General features: G+C 56.0%; 1 protein-coding gene across 1 annotated transcript; it reads right to left on the reverse strand.

Annotated features, from left to right (window-relative positions):
- Nucleotides 1-2,594: 2,594 nt before the first annotated feature.
- Nucleotides 2,595-13,278, reverse strand: LOC133340311 (mucin-2-like). Its single transcript, XM_061548442.1, has 5 exons — nt 13,164-13,278; nt 9,626-9,730; nt 8,554-8,664; nt 7,174-7,260; nt 2,595-6,336 (listed from the first exon to the last, which is right to left on the reverse strand). Exons 1-5 carry the CDS (start codon nt 13,240-13,242, stop codon nt 4,169-4,171), a joined length of 2,550 nt encoding a protein of 849 aa, XP_061404426.1. The 5' UTR covers nt 13,243-13,278; the 3' UTR covers nt 2,595-4,168.
- Between the last annotated feature and the right edge of the window lie 1,565 nt (nt 13,279-14,843).

A 14,843-nucleotide genomic window follows, 5' to 3' on the forward strand; every position in this document is an offset into this window, starting at 1 on the left:
AAAAAAACTATATATGCGGTGAATAAGAGTAAAATAAAGTAAGTAATAATCAAAGCCACTAATGTAGACTGCAGTCTGGTTATTAATCTAAGAGTGTACTGGCAGACTATAATGTGGATTTATTCTTATCGCTAAGTTTCTAACTTTACCGTTGTAAAAAAAAACGCCAGTTGTAATGTCTGATTGACACTGCTCTGCGTCCGTGGAGATCTGAATAGGGTGGTGCAGTAAGTTTCGATTTGAGACCAGGTTGTTTCTGCCGCGCCAGCGAGTCTGGAGTTTTTTGTGAAACTGTCCAAAACACCCGTGGAGGCCGTGTCATATGGTCCTTTGACAATCTGGAGATTTCCCAGATTGTCATTAAACTTTCTTTGCACTGGGGTTTATTATTTAATGGCTCTTTATGACCTACCTCCAGTTGCTTTAATGTGGCAACGCAGCTGGGGTGTGAGGGGTGGGGGTGTGCCTCACCCTTCTGGCACCAAATGTAGTGGGCTCAGATAGGCGCGCACACTTCTTGGGAGGCAACACCGTTTATTAACACCAAACACGTTACACTAACATAGGGTGGTAACCACCGACCTGCTCTGACTAACACCGTCACTCTCTATCTCAGACTCTCGGATACACTAGCGCGACCCAGCCAGGTGGGCTACTGGCGGGTCCGCTGACTGGAGGCTTGACTCTTCTTCTTAGGAGGCTTCTTCACGATCCATCTTCATTCTTGACACGGGCAACCTCCAGCCCCGTGAGGAGGCCATGCCTCCCTTCGAGAACCCTCTCGAAGCTCCTTCGCTGTCCACCTGACCACCCAAGGTCCCCCGGGGCCTACAGCCCCCACCTTGATAGGTCACGTGTACAGCCGGGTTCACTCAAGAGTGCCACGGCCTCACCCAACCTCCAGGTCCCTGAACCGGCCCTGACGTCATCCTTGCCTCCAGCCGGGATGACGTCATGTGTGTCTGTTTGGCTGTTTGGACCCGCCTAGTGACGTCACACGTGTGCGTGTGTGTACATAGTAGTGACGCTGCTAGTCACTACATATACAACAGGTCTCACTCCGAATCAGTCGAACGGCATTATTTTCATGCTGAGTGATGCTGTGTGTAAGCCAACCTGTAACTCCACACAAAGCTCCGAGTCTTTTCGGCCACAGTTATGCCCTCCCTGCTCTATGTCTGTTCAATGTGAACCCCTCAAATGGAACATCTGTGCCAGTTTGAAACGTTCAGACTGGCCTGCCTAGGATCCTTCCTGGGTTTAACCTAAGTGGATTGTGTGAGGATCTCACAGAGCCTTGAAAGATCTGGACACAGTCGAATCGGTCAGCTCCTCCGGCTAGCAAGGCTGCATTGGCTGGGTTGTGTAGCCTACATGGCTAGCCACCGTTTGCCCAAGCAACTTCTATATTCTTTGGTTCTTTCGCTAAAGTCACGTAGGTGTAGTGACATAAGAAGGGAGGGGCTGCTGGGGGCTCTGGGACCCTGGGCGGCCCAGGCGCTTGGGCCCCTTGGCGCCAGGCGCTGGGTTCCCAGGCGGCCCAGACGCTTAAGCCTCTTGGCGCCAGGCGTTGGGTTCCCGGGCGGCCCAGGTGCTTAAGCCCCTTGGCGCCACCAACGGGGGGGGGGGGGGGCTGTGTGTGCTCTGTGGGATATCTGGGGGCGCACACGGCCCCACCCCTCGTTGGGGACTAGGCATAAAAGGGGAGCTCCCTGGACGATCAGGGCCAGTTGTAGCTCAAGACCCAAGACCCAAGACCAGCCCTCTGAGAACCCTGGGACGCTGTGAGGGCCAGTGGTGGGACTCTGGAACTCCCGACTCTACGACCTTGTGAGGGCGAGTTCCAGAGCGTAGCCAGAGAAGTGTACCTAGGCTGTGTACCTAGGCTGTAACAGAGTATCAGGACTGTTGGAGAGTTGGAGAGTTGGAGTGTTGGAGTGTTGGAGTGTTGGATTGTAATAAAGAAGTTACCTCTACAAGTGTTTCCGGAACCCATTACATAGGTATCAAATAAAATAAATCACGACGTTTTGGGCGCAACACAAGCGCCCGTCATAATTTTATTTTACACCTACGTGACTTTACCGAAAGAACCAAAGAGTACGGATTCCTGCAGTCACGACAGTTTAAAATCAAGTTTCAAGCACCTTATGTTGGTCAGATAGAAGGGGATAAATTATGACACGGGCTGGAGAAGAGACGAGCTCATGCGGAACGTGAGGATGTGGAGTTGACTGATACCAGCGGTGTCAAGATTGGCCTCTGTGGAGGAGGCTCGTGGAGGACACTACTGGGCAGTGCCAGGCAAGGTGCACTATGAGGCTATTGGGCAGCTGGAGGTATTCGAAACAGCGATGCTCGCACCGGGCAGCTAAAATACAGCAAGTTGGCACAGTGGGGAGCATAGGTGGTTTATCTGCCATCTCAGTCAACCTGTTACACCTGGGTCTTGGTCCCTTGATCTGCCAGCGAGTCTTCCACACTTCACGTGGCCTCCAAATGCACCTCGCTTGTATGTATTTACAGTCGATCATCGATTAATTATTCGTCGGCTGTTGTTGGTGTGCGTGAGAGTTAATCGATTAACATGGCAGTTTCGCAGCTCGATTCTTTATACATTCATGAGATGTGAACTGCACAGCACACAGTCCACGTAGGGCAGTGCTACAGCACACGCTGGGAATTGCACTTACACACTGCCAGGCAGCACACATGCATCGCGCTGTCGGGCACAAAGCGAGACGCTGTCCGCAGTGAAGTCACGCAGCGTCGGCCACCACATTAGGTGTCAGCCATTTCAGAAACCAATTTTTAAATATTTGTATTGCGTGTATGTATGTGTGTGTACATATGTATATATCTTTGTGTGTGTGTGTGAGGTATGATTGTGATTGAGTTCTTGAGTGAATGGATGAATGAGTGGGCGAATGAATGGGTCTGTGTTGTGTGGGACCTTATTTCCCCTGTATCAATATTATGAAAAATGAAGAACCCTTTCTGGTAATAGGTGTATATTTGGTATTTGACCATCGTAACGCCTGGGTTATTACCAGAAAGGGTACAACCTATTATTCTGTTTTCATGTGTGTCTTTGTGTGTGGGTGAGAGTGTGTATGTGTGTCTATGTGTATGTATGTATACACGTGTGATGATGTGTGTCACTTGAGAGCATGGACACCCTTGCTTCTCAAGGGATTATGCAGACGAAATATCTGAATTACTAAATACAGCATTTTAAATACTACAGTGTCAGTCACAGGGGATTTCGCTTTCACATCACGGATGGCTGCGTGTACAGTGTGGATGTTGGAACACGTGGTTATACCAAGGCGTAGTTACTGGGACACGTGGTTATACGAACACGTGGAGAATGGAGCACGCCGCTATAGGAACACGTGGTTATATGAACACATGGGTATCAGAATACTTGAAGATTGGGATAAGTGATTGCACAAACACGTGGAGACTGGGCCACGAAGAGACTGGGACACGTTATGTTTTTAACAGTTGCTGGGCACAGACGCAAACGCTCGAGCGGCCAGCAGCAAACAGCACTAACAAAGTTGTAATAGATAAGAGTAAACACTTTCTTAAATTGAAGGTTATTATAATAGCGTGGGGGGAAATGCGATAAGAGGAGGGATTCTAATGTGGAACAGTGCGAGGGAAGAAGCAGAAAGAGAAGTGTTGTGACTGGCAGTGTGGTGAGTTTTATGGTGGTTGGGTGAGTGCGCGAGTGAGTGGATGGGTGGGTGAGTGAATGAGCGCATTAGCGTGTCATAGAGTGGGTGAGTGTGTTGTTGTTGTGACCTGCAGTGTGGTGGTTGACCACAGTGTGGTGGATGAGAGTCCTCAACACGAGCGGATGAATCAACGAGTGAAGTTCAGGAGAACAGTAACCATGGAAGGAGCAATAGAAGAGTGATACAAACACGTGGATATTGGGACTCGTGGAAATGGGAACACGACGATACTGAGACACGTTTAGGTTTTGGGACACAAGTGTTTGCTGGTCACACATGGTGTTCATGACAGTTGAGGCCACGATCTCCACCTCCATTACCATCTCCACCTCATCCATTACCTAAGCGATCACATCCATCACCACTTCACCCATCACCACCTCATCCATCACCCAGCACCGCCTCCTCCACCCTGCAACACCGCTTCAAGCGCCTCCATCTGCAGCGGCGCCGGGGGTCGCGGGCGCGGGGTCCCCGTGAGAGGCTCGGGTCGGGCCCCCCGCTGTGACCCCCTCTCCCTGGGACGCACGGCTGAGACGCCTCAGAGGTTTCGCCGGAGCGCGGCGTTTCACCCCGGCAGCAGCAGCGACGGACACGAGCAGCGGAGATGCTGTTGATGTAGTGCGCGCTGGTGATGACGATGATGATGTTGCGAGTAATGTTGCTAATGATGATGTTGTTGGCAGTGATGATGTTCCTAGTGATGTTGTTGGTAGTGACGATGTTACCCGTGGTGCTGTTGGAAATGATGATCCTAGTGATGATGTTGATAACGACGGTGTTGCTAATGATGGTGTTGTTAGTGATGATGTCGCCAGTAACGATGTTGCTAGCAATGTTGTTGCTCGTGATGGTATTACCAGTGATGGTAGTGATGATGCTGGTCGTGATATTGATAGTGCTGTGGTCGTCAATGGTGATGTGGTAGCGAGTGATGTGGTTGCTAGTGATGATGTTGCTAGGGATGATGTTGCCACTAATCTGATTGTGTTCTCTGTCACGATCTGGGTCCGGCCACTATCGCGAGTGTCGGTGCTGGGGGCTATGCGTGGGGGCGCTGGTGCCGGAGATTTTCTGCTGCTGCTGGTGGCGGGAGGCGGCCCCCCACGGTCCACGTCGATTTGGGGGGGCAGAGCGGGGGCTCGGGGATGGAGGGGCGGTGGAGGAGGAGGAGGCAGCGTGGGGCGGAGGATCCTGCGGCGGCACGGAGGAGGTCGCGATGTCCCCTGGGCTGGCAGTGACCTCGACTTTAGCTTCATCAGCGCGACTGATGGGGTCTGCGTCAGGGCTTGTGTCTTTGGTTGTGTCAGGGTTTGTGTCAGGGTTTGTGTCAGGGTCGCGGTCTGTGTCAGGGTCTGTGTCTTTGGTTGTGTCAGGGTTTGTGTCAGGGTCGGGGTCCGTGTCTGTGTCTGTGTCTGCGTCAGGGTCAGTGTCTCTGCTCGTGTCGGGGTCTGTGTCAGGGTCGGGGTCCGTGTCGGGGTCTGTGGTGGAATGCCGGGGCGCGGTGGCGCTGCCCTCAGCTTGCAGGACCGAGGGGAGGAAGAGGGCAGAGGAGATGGGGCCAGTGATGATGGCGCCAGTGATGATGGCGCAGGTGACGACGGAGCAAGTGCTGATGGGGCCGGTGAGGCGCTCAGAGCTCGCAATGACGATGATGACGATGATGGGGCTGCTGATGACGAGGATGGTGGTATCCGTGCTGGTGATCTGCCCGTCACGTGTTCTGCCCCCATGGCGGCTGGTGTCAGGCCCTGACCCCTCCCCTTGGGGCTGGGCGGGGGCGGGAGCGGGGGCGGGGGGTTGCACGGAGGGGGCGGTGAAGGTGAGAGTTGAGTTTTGTGTGGGCATGGGAGGGAGGCCGTGTGTGGTGGCGAGTGTTGGGGTGAGTCTGGCTGTAGTGGTGAGTGTTGGTGTGAGTCTGACTGTAGTGGCGAGTGTTGGTGTGAGTCTGACTGTGGTGGTGAGTGTTGGTGTGAGTCTGGCTGTAGTGGTGAGTGTTGGGGTAATATTGGCTCTGTGTGCGATGGTGGCGATGGCTGTAGTTGTTGTTGCTGTTGCAACTGCTGTTCTGCTGCTGCTGCAGCTGCTTGCGGCTGCTGTTCCTCTTGCTCCCCCTTGCACTGGTACACCTGCAGGGGCAGCTGTCGGTAAACAGCTGTCTGCACCTGCAGCTGCTGCTGCTGCTGCTGCTGCTGCTGGCGCTGCGGAAACTTTTCTTTTGCAGCTTGCAGCTGCTGCTCCGTCGGCTCCTGATGCTGTCCATGGGGCTGATTTTGCTGCTGCGGCTGCTGCTGCACATTCTGAGGCTGCTCTCCATGGTGCTGATTTTTCTGCTGCTGCTGCACATTATGTTGCTGCTGTCCATGGTGCTGATTTTGCTGATGTTGTACATTCTGATGCTGCTGCTGTTGCTGCTGGCCGTGGTGCTGAATGAGGCTTCGATGCGGCTGTGTTTGTAACCGCGGCTTGTTGAGTGCAGTCTCTCTGTGCTGCTGCTGCTGCTGCCTCTGGCCGCGTAAGTTACTTACGTCCATCATGGTGCCGATAATCTCCACGGGGAGCAGATCCCCCGCCAGAGATACGCACGGGCATCCTGCCACATCACCATCAACGCCACCACCATTAACATCATCACCCCGTTCAACATCATCGACATCATCACCACCATCAACATCAGAACCGTCAACATCACCACCGTCAACATTATCCACATCATCGACATCATCTTCATCAACATCATAACCATCAACAGCACCATAGCTACTCCCACACAACGCCATCAACATCATTACCCCCATCATCATCATCACTGTCGTGTCTCAGATTTTTTCATCCTTCCTGTTCTTAATAAAACTTCACTTAATCCCAATAATTTGGCAAACTTTCATCCTATATAAAACAAATATTCCTTTTTTGTTCAAAGAGTCTGGAACGTGTCGTGTTTAATCACCCCACCAAACATCTTCATCAGCACGACCTTTTATGACCGGGTTCCATCTGGGTTCGTGGAAGAACGAAAAGCCAAGCCCAAGACTCTTTAGCATCAGCCTACGAAGGCCCTGCTCTGTACACACACCTCGGTCTCCGTTGCTTTCTTGTGCCGATCGGCCGTTTACTGTGGTGGACACCCGGTTGTGGAACTCCCTACTGGTGACGTTCCATAGCGGAGGCGTTGCGAGGGGAGGTGAGGAGGTGTATTAGAGGAGGTGTAGGTGAGGAGGTGGAGTTGAGGCGGATTGGAGGAGGAGGTGGTGAGGAGATGTTTGGGGTAGGTCGAGATAAGGATACGAGAAGGTGGAGGTGCGGATATGAGGAGGTGGAGATGAGAAGGTGGAGGTGAGGTATAGTTGACGTGGAGATGAGAAGGTGGATGGGTATTGAAGGGGGTGGAAGTGGTGAGGAGGAGGAAGCGATGGTGAGGAGGTGTCACCATTTTTCGTCGTTTTGTTGCCGGGCCCAGCCAGGGTCCACCTCCTCTCCAGGCGACCGAGACAGCCAGTACTTGACACGTGGACTCCTAGAGCCACCGTGACGCAGAGAAACACACGGACATAGAGACACACACAGACATAGAGACACACACAAACATAGAGACACACACAGTCATATAGACACACACCCATATAGACACACAGACATAGAGACATATAGACACACAGACATATATACACACAGACATATAGACACATACACAGGTAAAGACAGAGAGACACAGACAAAGACACAGAGAAATAGGCTCAGAGAGACACCCAGGATATACAGATGCTACACATCTAGTGAGGCAACGCACGGACCACACGCGGCACACACAGCACACACCATACACACACAGCACACGCACACACACTGCACGCAGTGCACACACACGCAGGCCGCATGCACGCACACAGCACACACACCACACACACCACACACAGCACACACACCACACACACCACACACAGCACACACAGCACACACAGCACACACAGCACACACCACACACACCACACACACACCACACACAGCACACAAACCACACACACACAGCACACACACAGCACACACACAGCACACACACACAGCACCCCACCGATACACCACACACACACACAGCACACACACACAGCACACCACACACAGCACACACACCACACACACCACACACACCACACACTCCACACACAGCACACACACCACACCACACACACACAGCCAGCACACACACACAGCACACACACACACCACACACACAGCACACATCACACACACAGCACACACCACACACACCGCACACACAGCACACACAGCACACACACAGCACACACAGCACACACACCACACACAGCACACACACACAGCACACACACACATAGCACACACACCACACACAGCACATATACACAGCACACACACACCACAGCACGCACACACACCACACACACACAGCACACACACAGCACACACACACCACACACAGCACACACACAGCACACACACAGCACACACACCCCACACACACCACACACACAGCACACACACACCACACACCACAGCACACACACACAGCACACACACCACACAGCACACACACACAGCACACACACACAGCACACACACACAGCACACACACACACAGCACACACCACACACAGCACACACACAGCACACACAGCACACACACAGCACACACAGCACACACACAGCACACACAGCACACACAGCACACACACACACACAGCACACACACAGCACACACACACACAGCACACACACAGCACACACACAGCACACACAACACACACACAGGTCGCGAGCTCGCGGCGCTGACCTCGCAAGGTCTCATCGTGGCTGTCCCCGTGCTCGCAGGGCGCGCGCTGAACTCGCAGGTGAGTGGCGGGGAGCCAGCCCTGCGCGTGGGCGGTGCGCACGAACCACCAGCCTGGGTGGGGGCACGGGGGTGGGGGCACGGGGGGGGGCACGGGGTGGGGGCACGGGGGTGGGGGGCACGGGGGTGGGGGCACGGGGGGGGGGGGCACGGGGGGGGGGCATAGGGAGTGGGCACGGAGACTCGCTCACCCGCACTCACCGTCTGTGTGTTCCTGTCTCCGTGTCGCTGTCTTCCTGTCTCTGTGTCTCCGTGTTTCTGTATCTCCGTGTCTATGTGTCTCCATGTCTCCGTGTCTCTGTCTTCCTGTCTCCGTGTCTCCGTGTCTCCGTGTCTCTGTCTTCCTGTCTCCGTGTCTCCGTGTCCGTGTCTCTGTGTCCGTGTCTCTGTGTCTTTCTGTCCCCGTCTCCGTGTTTCTGTCTTCCTGTGTCCCTGTCTCTGTGTCCGTGTCTCTGTGTCTCTCTGTCCCTGTTTCTCTGTGTCTCTGTCTTCCTGTGTCCGTGTCTCCGTGTCTCTGTGTCTCCGTGTCTATGTGTCTCCATGTCTCCGTGTCTCTGTCTTCCTGTCTCCGTGTCTCCGTGTTTCCGTGTCTCTGTGTCTCTCTGTTCCCGTCTCCGTGTCACTGTCTCTGTGTCTCCGTGTCTCTATCTTCCTGTGTCCGTGTCTCTGTGTCCGTGTCTCTGTGTCTCTCTGTCCCCGTCTCCGTGTCTCTGTGTCTCTGTCTCCGTGTCTCTGTGTCTCTGTCTCCGTGTCACTGTCTCTGTGTCTCCGTGTCTCTGTGTCCGTGTCTCTGTGTCCGTGTCTCTGTGTCTTTCTGTCCCCGTCTCCGTGTTTCTGTCTTCCTGTGTCCCTGTCTCTGTGTCCGTGTCTCTGTGTCTCTCTGTCCTTGTCTCTCTGTGTCTCTGTCTTCCTGTGTCCGTGTCTCCGTGTCTCTCTGTCCCCGTCTCCGTATCCCTATCTCTGTGTCTCTGTGTCCCCGTCTCTGTGTCTCTGTCTTCCTGTGTCCATGTCTCACCCGAGTGGTCTCGCTCGATGACCGTGACACGCTGCCCAGCGCTCACGCTGATCTCCGATTCGTGGTGCCGCTCGTAGTCACTCGCGACCACGATCCCCGCCTCGACTGGGACGCCACGTGGAGGAGAGGGAGCAGGGGGAGGAGGGGGAGGGGGCAGGGGGAGGAGGGGGAGGGGGCAGGGGGAGGAGGGAGCAGGGGGAGGAGTGGGAGGGGGAAAGGGGAGGTAATTATTGGATATCCTCACAGTTGTTTTCCCCTCCCGGGGTCAACACGGGATGATCACCTGTGATCAGGATGAATGAATGCCCCGTACTCCAGCCCTGAGGGATGGAGACCCCCGGATGTGATTGGGGAAATAACGGTACGTTGGGCGGAACGCGCGTGCTGATACACACATCCCCCCATAGACGCTCACAGCCCCCCCCCCCTGCCCACAGACACTGACAGCCCCTCCCCATAGACTCTCACAGCCCCCCCCTCCCCAGAGTCACTCACAGCCCCCCACCTTCCCCATAGCCACTCACACCCCCCCCCTCCCCACAGACACTCACAGCCCCCCCCCCTCTTCCCCATAGACACCCACAACCCCCCCCCCTCCCCATAGACACTCACAGCCCCCCCCCTTGCCCAGAGTCACTCACAGCTCGCCCCCCCTTCCCCATAGACACTCACAGCCCCCCTTCCTCTTCCCCATAGACACCCACAGCCCCCCCCCCCTTGCCCAGAGTCACTCACAGCCCCCCCCTCCCCAGAGTCACTCACAGCCCCCCCTCCCCATAGATACCCACAGCCCCCCCCCTCTTCCCCATAGACTCTCACAGCCCCCCTCCCTCTTTCCCATAGACACCCACAACCCCCCCCCTCCCCATAGACACCCACAGCCCCCCCCCCTTGCCCAGAGTCACTCACAGCCCCCCCCTCCCCATAGACTCTCACAGCCGCCCCCCTCCCCAGAGTCACTCACAGCCCCCCCTCCCCATAGACACTCACAGCTCCCCCTCTTCCCCATAAACACCCACAGCCCCCCCTCTTCCCCATAGTCACTCACAGCCCCCCCCCTCCCCATAGACACTCACAGCCCCCCCCCCCTCCCCATAGACACTCACAGCTCCCCCTCTTCCCCATAGTCACTCACAGCCCCCCCTCTTCCCCATAGACACCCACAGCCCCCCCCCCCCCTCCCCAGAGTCACTCACAGCCCCCCCTCCCCATAGACACTCACAGCTCCCCCCCTCTTCCCCATAGACACCCACAGCCCCCCCCCTCTTCCCCATAGAAACCCACAGCCCCCCCCCCCTTGCCCAGAGTCACCCACAGCCCCCCCCCCTCCCCATAGACACTCACAGCCCCCCCCCCTCTTCCCCATAGACACCCACAGCCCCCCCCCTTCCCCAGAGTCACTCACAGCCCCCCCCTCCCCATAGACACTCACAGCCCCCCCCCCTCTTCCCCATAGACACCCACAGCCCCCCCCCTGCCCAGAGTCACTCACAGCCCCCCCCTTTCCCCAGAGTGACTCACTGCCCCCCCCCTCCCCATAGATACCCACAGCCCCCCCCCCCTCTTCCCCATAGACACCCACAGCCCCCCCCCTCCCCATAGACTCTCACAGCCCCCCCCCCTCTTCCCCATAGACTCTCACAGGCTCCCCCTCCCCATAGACTCTCACAGCCCCCCCCCCTCTTCCCCATAGACTCTCACAGCCCCCCCCCCTCCCCATAGACTCTCACAGCCCCCCCCCCTCTTCCCCATAGACTCTCACAGCCCCCCCCTCCCCATAGACTCTCACAGCCCCCCCCCTCCCCATAGACTCTCACAGCCCCCCCTCTTCTCCATAGACACTCACAGCCCCCCCCCTCCCCATAGACTCTCACAGCCCCCCCCTCTTCCCCATAGACTCTCACAGCCCCCCCTCCCCATAGACTCTCACAGCCCCCCCTCCTCCCCATAGACTCTCACAGCCCCCCCTCCCCATAGACTCTCACAGCCCCCCCCCTCTTCCTCATAGACTCTCACAGCCCCCCCTCCCCATAGACTCTCACAGCCCCCCCCCTCCCCATAGACTCTCACAGCCCCCCCCTCTTCTCCATAGACTCTCACAGCCCCCCCCCTTGCCCAGAGTCACTCACAGCCCCCCCCCTCCCCATAGACTTTCACAGCCCCCCCCCTCTTCCCCATAGACTCTCACAGCCCCCCCCCTCTTCCCCATAGACTCTCACAGCCCCCCCCTCCCCATAGACTTTCACAGCCCCCCCCCTCCCCATAGACTCTCACAGCCCCCCCCCTCTTCTCCATAGACTCTCACAGCCCCCCCCCCCCCACGCGTTGTGTGATTGCGAGCTGCACTCGGGACATGATTAGCGCTGCTGCGTCCACTGTACGCAGCGTGACAGATGGGACGTGCGGGGGCACATCAACATCAACCCCATCACCCACCAACATCATCAACATCATCAACACCATCAACATCACCCCCATCACCCACCAACATCATCAACATCATCAACATCACCCCATCACCCACCCAACATCATCAACATCATCATCAACATCACCCTGCCAACATTATCAACATCACCCCCACCACCCACCCAACATCATCAACATCACCCCCCATCACCCACCCAACATCATCAACATCACCCCCATCACCCACCCAACATCATCATCATCACCCCCATCACCCACCGAACATCAACATCACCCCCACCACCCAGCCAACATCATCAACATCACACCCCACCCCCCACCCAACATCATCAACATCACCCCCACCACCCACCCAACATCATCAACATCACCCCCCATCACCTACCCAACATCATCCTCGTCATCATCATGATCATCACGCACATCACCCACCCAACATTGTCAACATCATCATCATAATCATTCACGCAACATCATCCCCCTCCATCACCCACACAACAGATGAATATCACCCCCATCACACACCCAACATCAACATCATCTCTATCACCAACCCATCATCACCCTGATCACTCTCATCACCCACCCAACATCGTCAACATCATCACCATCATTAGCCACGCAGCAGCATTACCAGCATCACCCACCTAACACCATTAGCATCATAACCAACATTATCACTATCATCTTCACTATCATCACCATCACCATCATCCCACACACAGACTAATCATCATCACTATTATAATCATTACCATCACTATCATCACCATCATAATCATCCCACACCCAACCTCATCGTCATCATCACCACCACCGCCCCAACATCACCAGGATCACGCTCAACCCCCGCATCGGCGGCTCATTGTTATTCCCAGAGGAAGCGCATCGCGACCACTATCATCAGCCTCACCACCGTCCTCACCACCAGCAGCCTCACCATACTTACCATCATCATTCTCACCAGCATCCTCACCGCAATCACCACCAGCATCCTCACCACCATCACCCTCACCACCACTATCCTCACCACCTCTCCACCATCATCATCTCCACCATCACCACCATCATCACCACCATCACCATCTCACCCCCCGCCGCCACTCACCTGGGCGTTCGGAGCGGGGCGGGCCGGGCCCCCCCAGACAACGACAGCCACGGAACGAGAGGCAGCAGAGGAGCGGCATGAGCGGGGGACGTGGAGAGGGAGGAGAGGCAGAGAGGGGGGGAGGCAGAGAGGGGGGGGAGGCAGAGAGAGGGGGGAGAGGCAGAGAGGGGGGGCAGAGAGGGGGGGGGCAGAGAGAGGGGGGGGGGGAGAGGGGGGGCAGAGAGAGGGGGGGCAGAGAGAGGGGGGGGCGAGAGACGTGGAGAGGGAGGAGAGGCAGAGAGAGGGGGAGCGGGAGACGTGGAGAGGCAGAGAGAGAGGAAAGGAAGATAGACGGGGAGAGGGGAGAGAGACGGGGGCAGAGGCGAGGAGGGAGAGAGAGAGAGGGACTCAGAGAGGCTGATGGAAATGGGGAGAGGGAGGAGAGGGGAGGGAGACGGGGAGAATGCGGTCGGGGACGGGGGGGGGAGATGCGAGGGAGAAGAGGCACGTGGGTGGTGTCGGTGCGCGCTGCATTGACCGCCGCGCGATCTCTGCTCAGATTTGCGAGAAAGCGGCCGGAGGCAGAAGACGCCCGCGAGGTCGTCACCCCACGGCCGAGGTGGGGTGACGCGGATCGGCGCGCGCGCGGGAGCTCGGTGGATTGTAGCGTCGCAGGGTCGTGAGAGACGCTGACAGTGGATTGATCAGAGACACAGAGATAGACAACAACAACAACCGCCATTCGCCACTAAGTGGCGGTGACGTCACCACGACGCTTGTGCCAGGCCATGTGCACCTTGAGGCCACGTGAAGTGTCGAACGCCCGCTGGCAGGAGGTCACGGGGCAGACCCAGGTGCCACGGGTCGATTGACTGAGACGAGTGGCTGATGCGCCACCTGTGCCCCCTATTGTGCCAACTTGCTGTGCTTTATCCACCCGGCGCTCCGCTCGTTGTTGTGAGCGTCGCTCCTCCACCCTCCGTTGTTGTTGGAGGGTGACTGCCTCCAACTGCCCAGTCGCGTCCTTCACGAGCCTCCTCCACAGAGGCCGATCTTGACACCGCTGGTACCAATCTTCAGCAAGTCCACTCAGCTCCACGTCCTCCTGTACCACATCACTCCATCTCTTCTCTAGCCCGTGCCCCGCCCGTTTAGCCCTCTCGATCCGGCCGGACAAAAGCTGTTTAGGCATGCGGTGATTAGGCATGCGGGCTACATGTCCCAGCCAACGCGGCCTTGCCTGCCGGAGGAGCTCACCGAAGAGAGACACATACATAGACACACAGACACACGTAGATACAAAGACACGCATAGACAAACACACAGACACAAATATACAGATACATTCACAGATACACATAGACACAGGCAGAGACTCGCAGAAATATAAAGACATACACAAAGACAGACACCTAGACACAGAAACACACAAATACATAGACAGGGCTACACACACATGGACACAGCGACACACTTGGACAGAGACACAGATAGACACGTAAAGACATGCATAAAGACAGAGGCACACACATATACATAAAAACAGATAACTATGCAGGAACACAGAGAAAGACACATAGAAACACAGAGGGATACACAGAGTCACAGACAAATTGACTCTAAATGGTTTTTCCAATCAATCAGAATGTCCTTCCCTTGGCAGTGCTCGGTTCAACAGTCTTTAGGACTCAACTGAGCTTT

Source organism: Lethenteron reissneri, chromosome 2, assembly GCF_015708825.2.
Source record: "Lethenteron reissneri isolate LAM-NWPU_2019-01 chromosome 2, ASM1570882v1, whole genome shotgun sequence".
Lineage (NCBI taxonomy): Eukaryota > Metazoa > Chordata > Hyperoartia > Petromyzontiformes > Petromyzontidae > Lethenteron > Lethenteron reissneri.

Coding starts and splice junctions, on each gene's coding strand:
- LOC133340311 (XM_061548442.1), bottom strand. CDS start 13,242: ATGCCGCTCCTCTGCTGCCTCTCGTTCCGTGGCTGTCGTTGTCTGGGG. Junction 9,731..13,163: donor GCCCCGCTCCGAACGCCCAG/GTGAGTGGCGGC, acceptor GTGGCGTCCCAG/TCGAGGCGGGGATCGTGGTC. Junction 7,261..8,553: donor CCACGATGAGACCTTGCGAG/GTCAGCGCCGCG, acceptor CGGTGGCTCTAG/GAGTCCACGTGTCAAGTACT.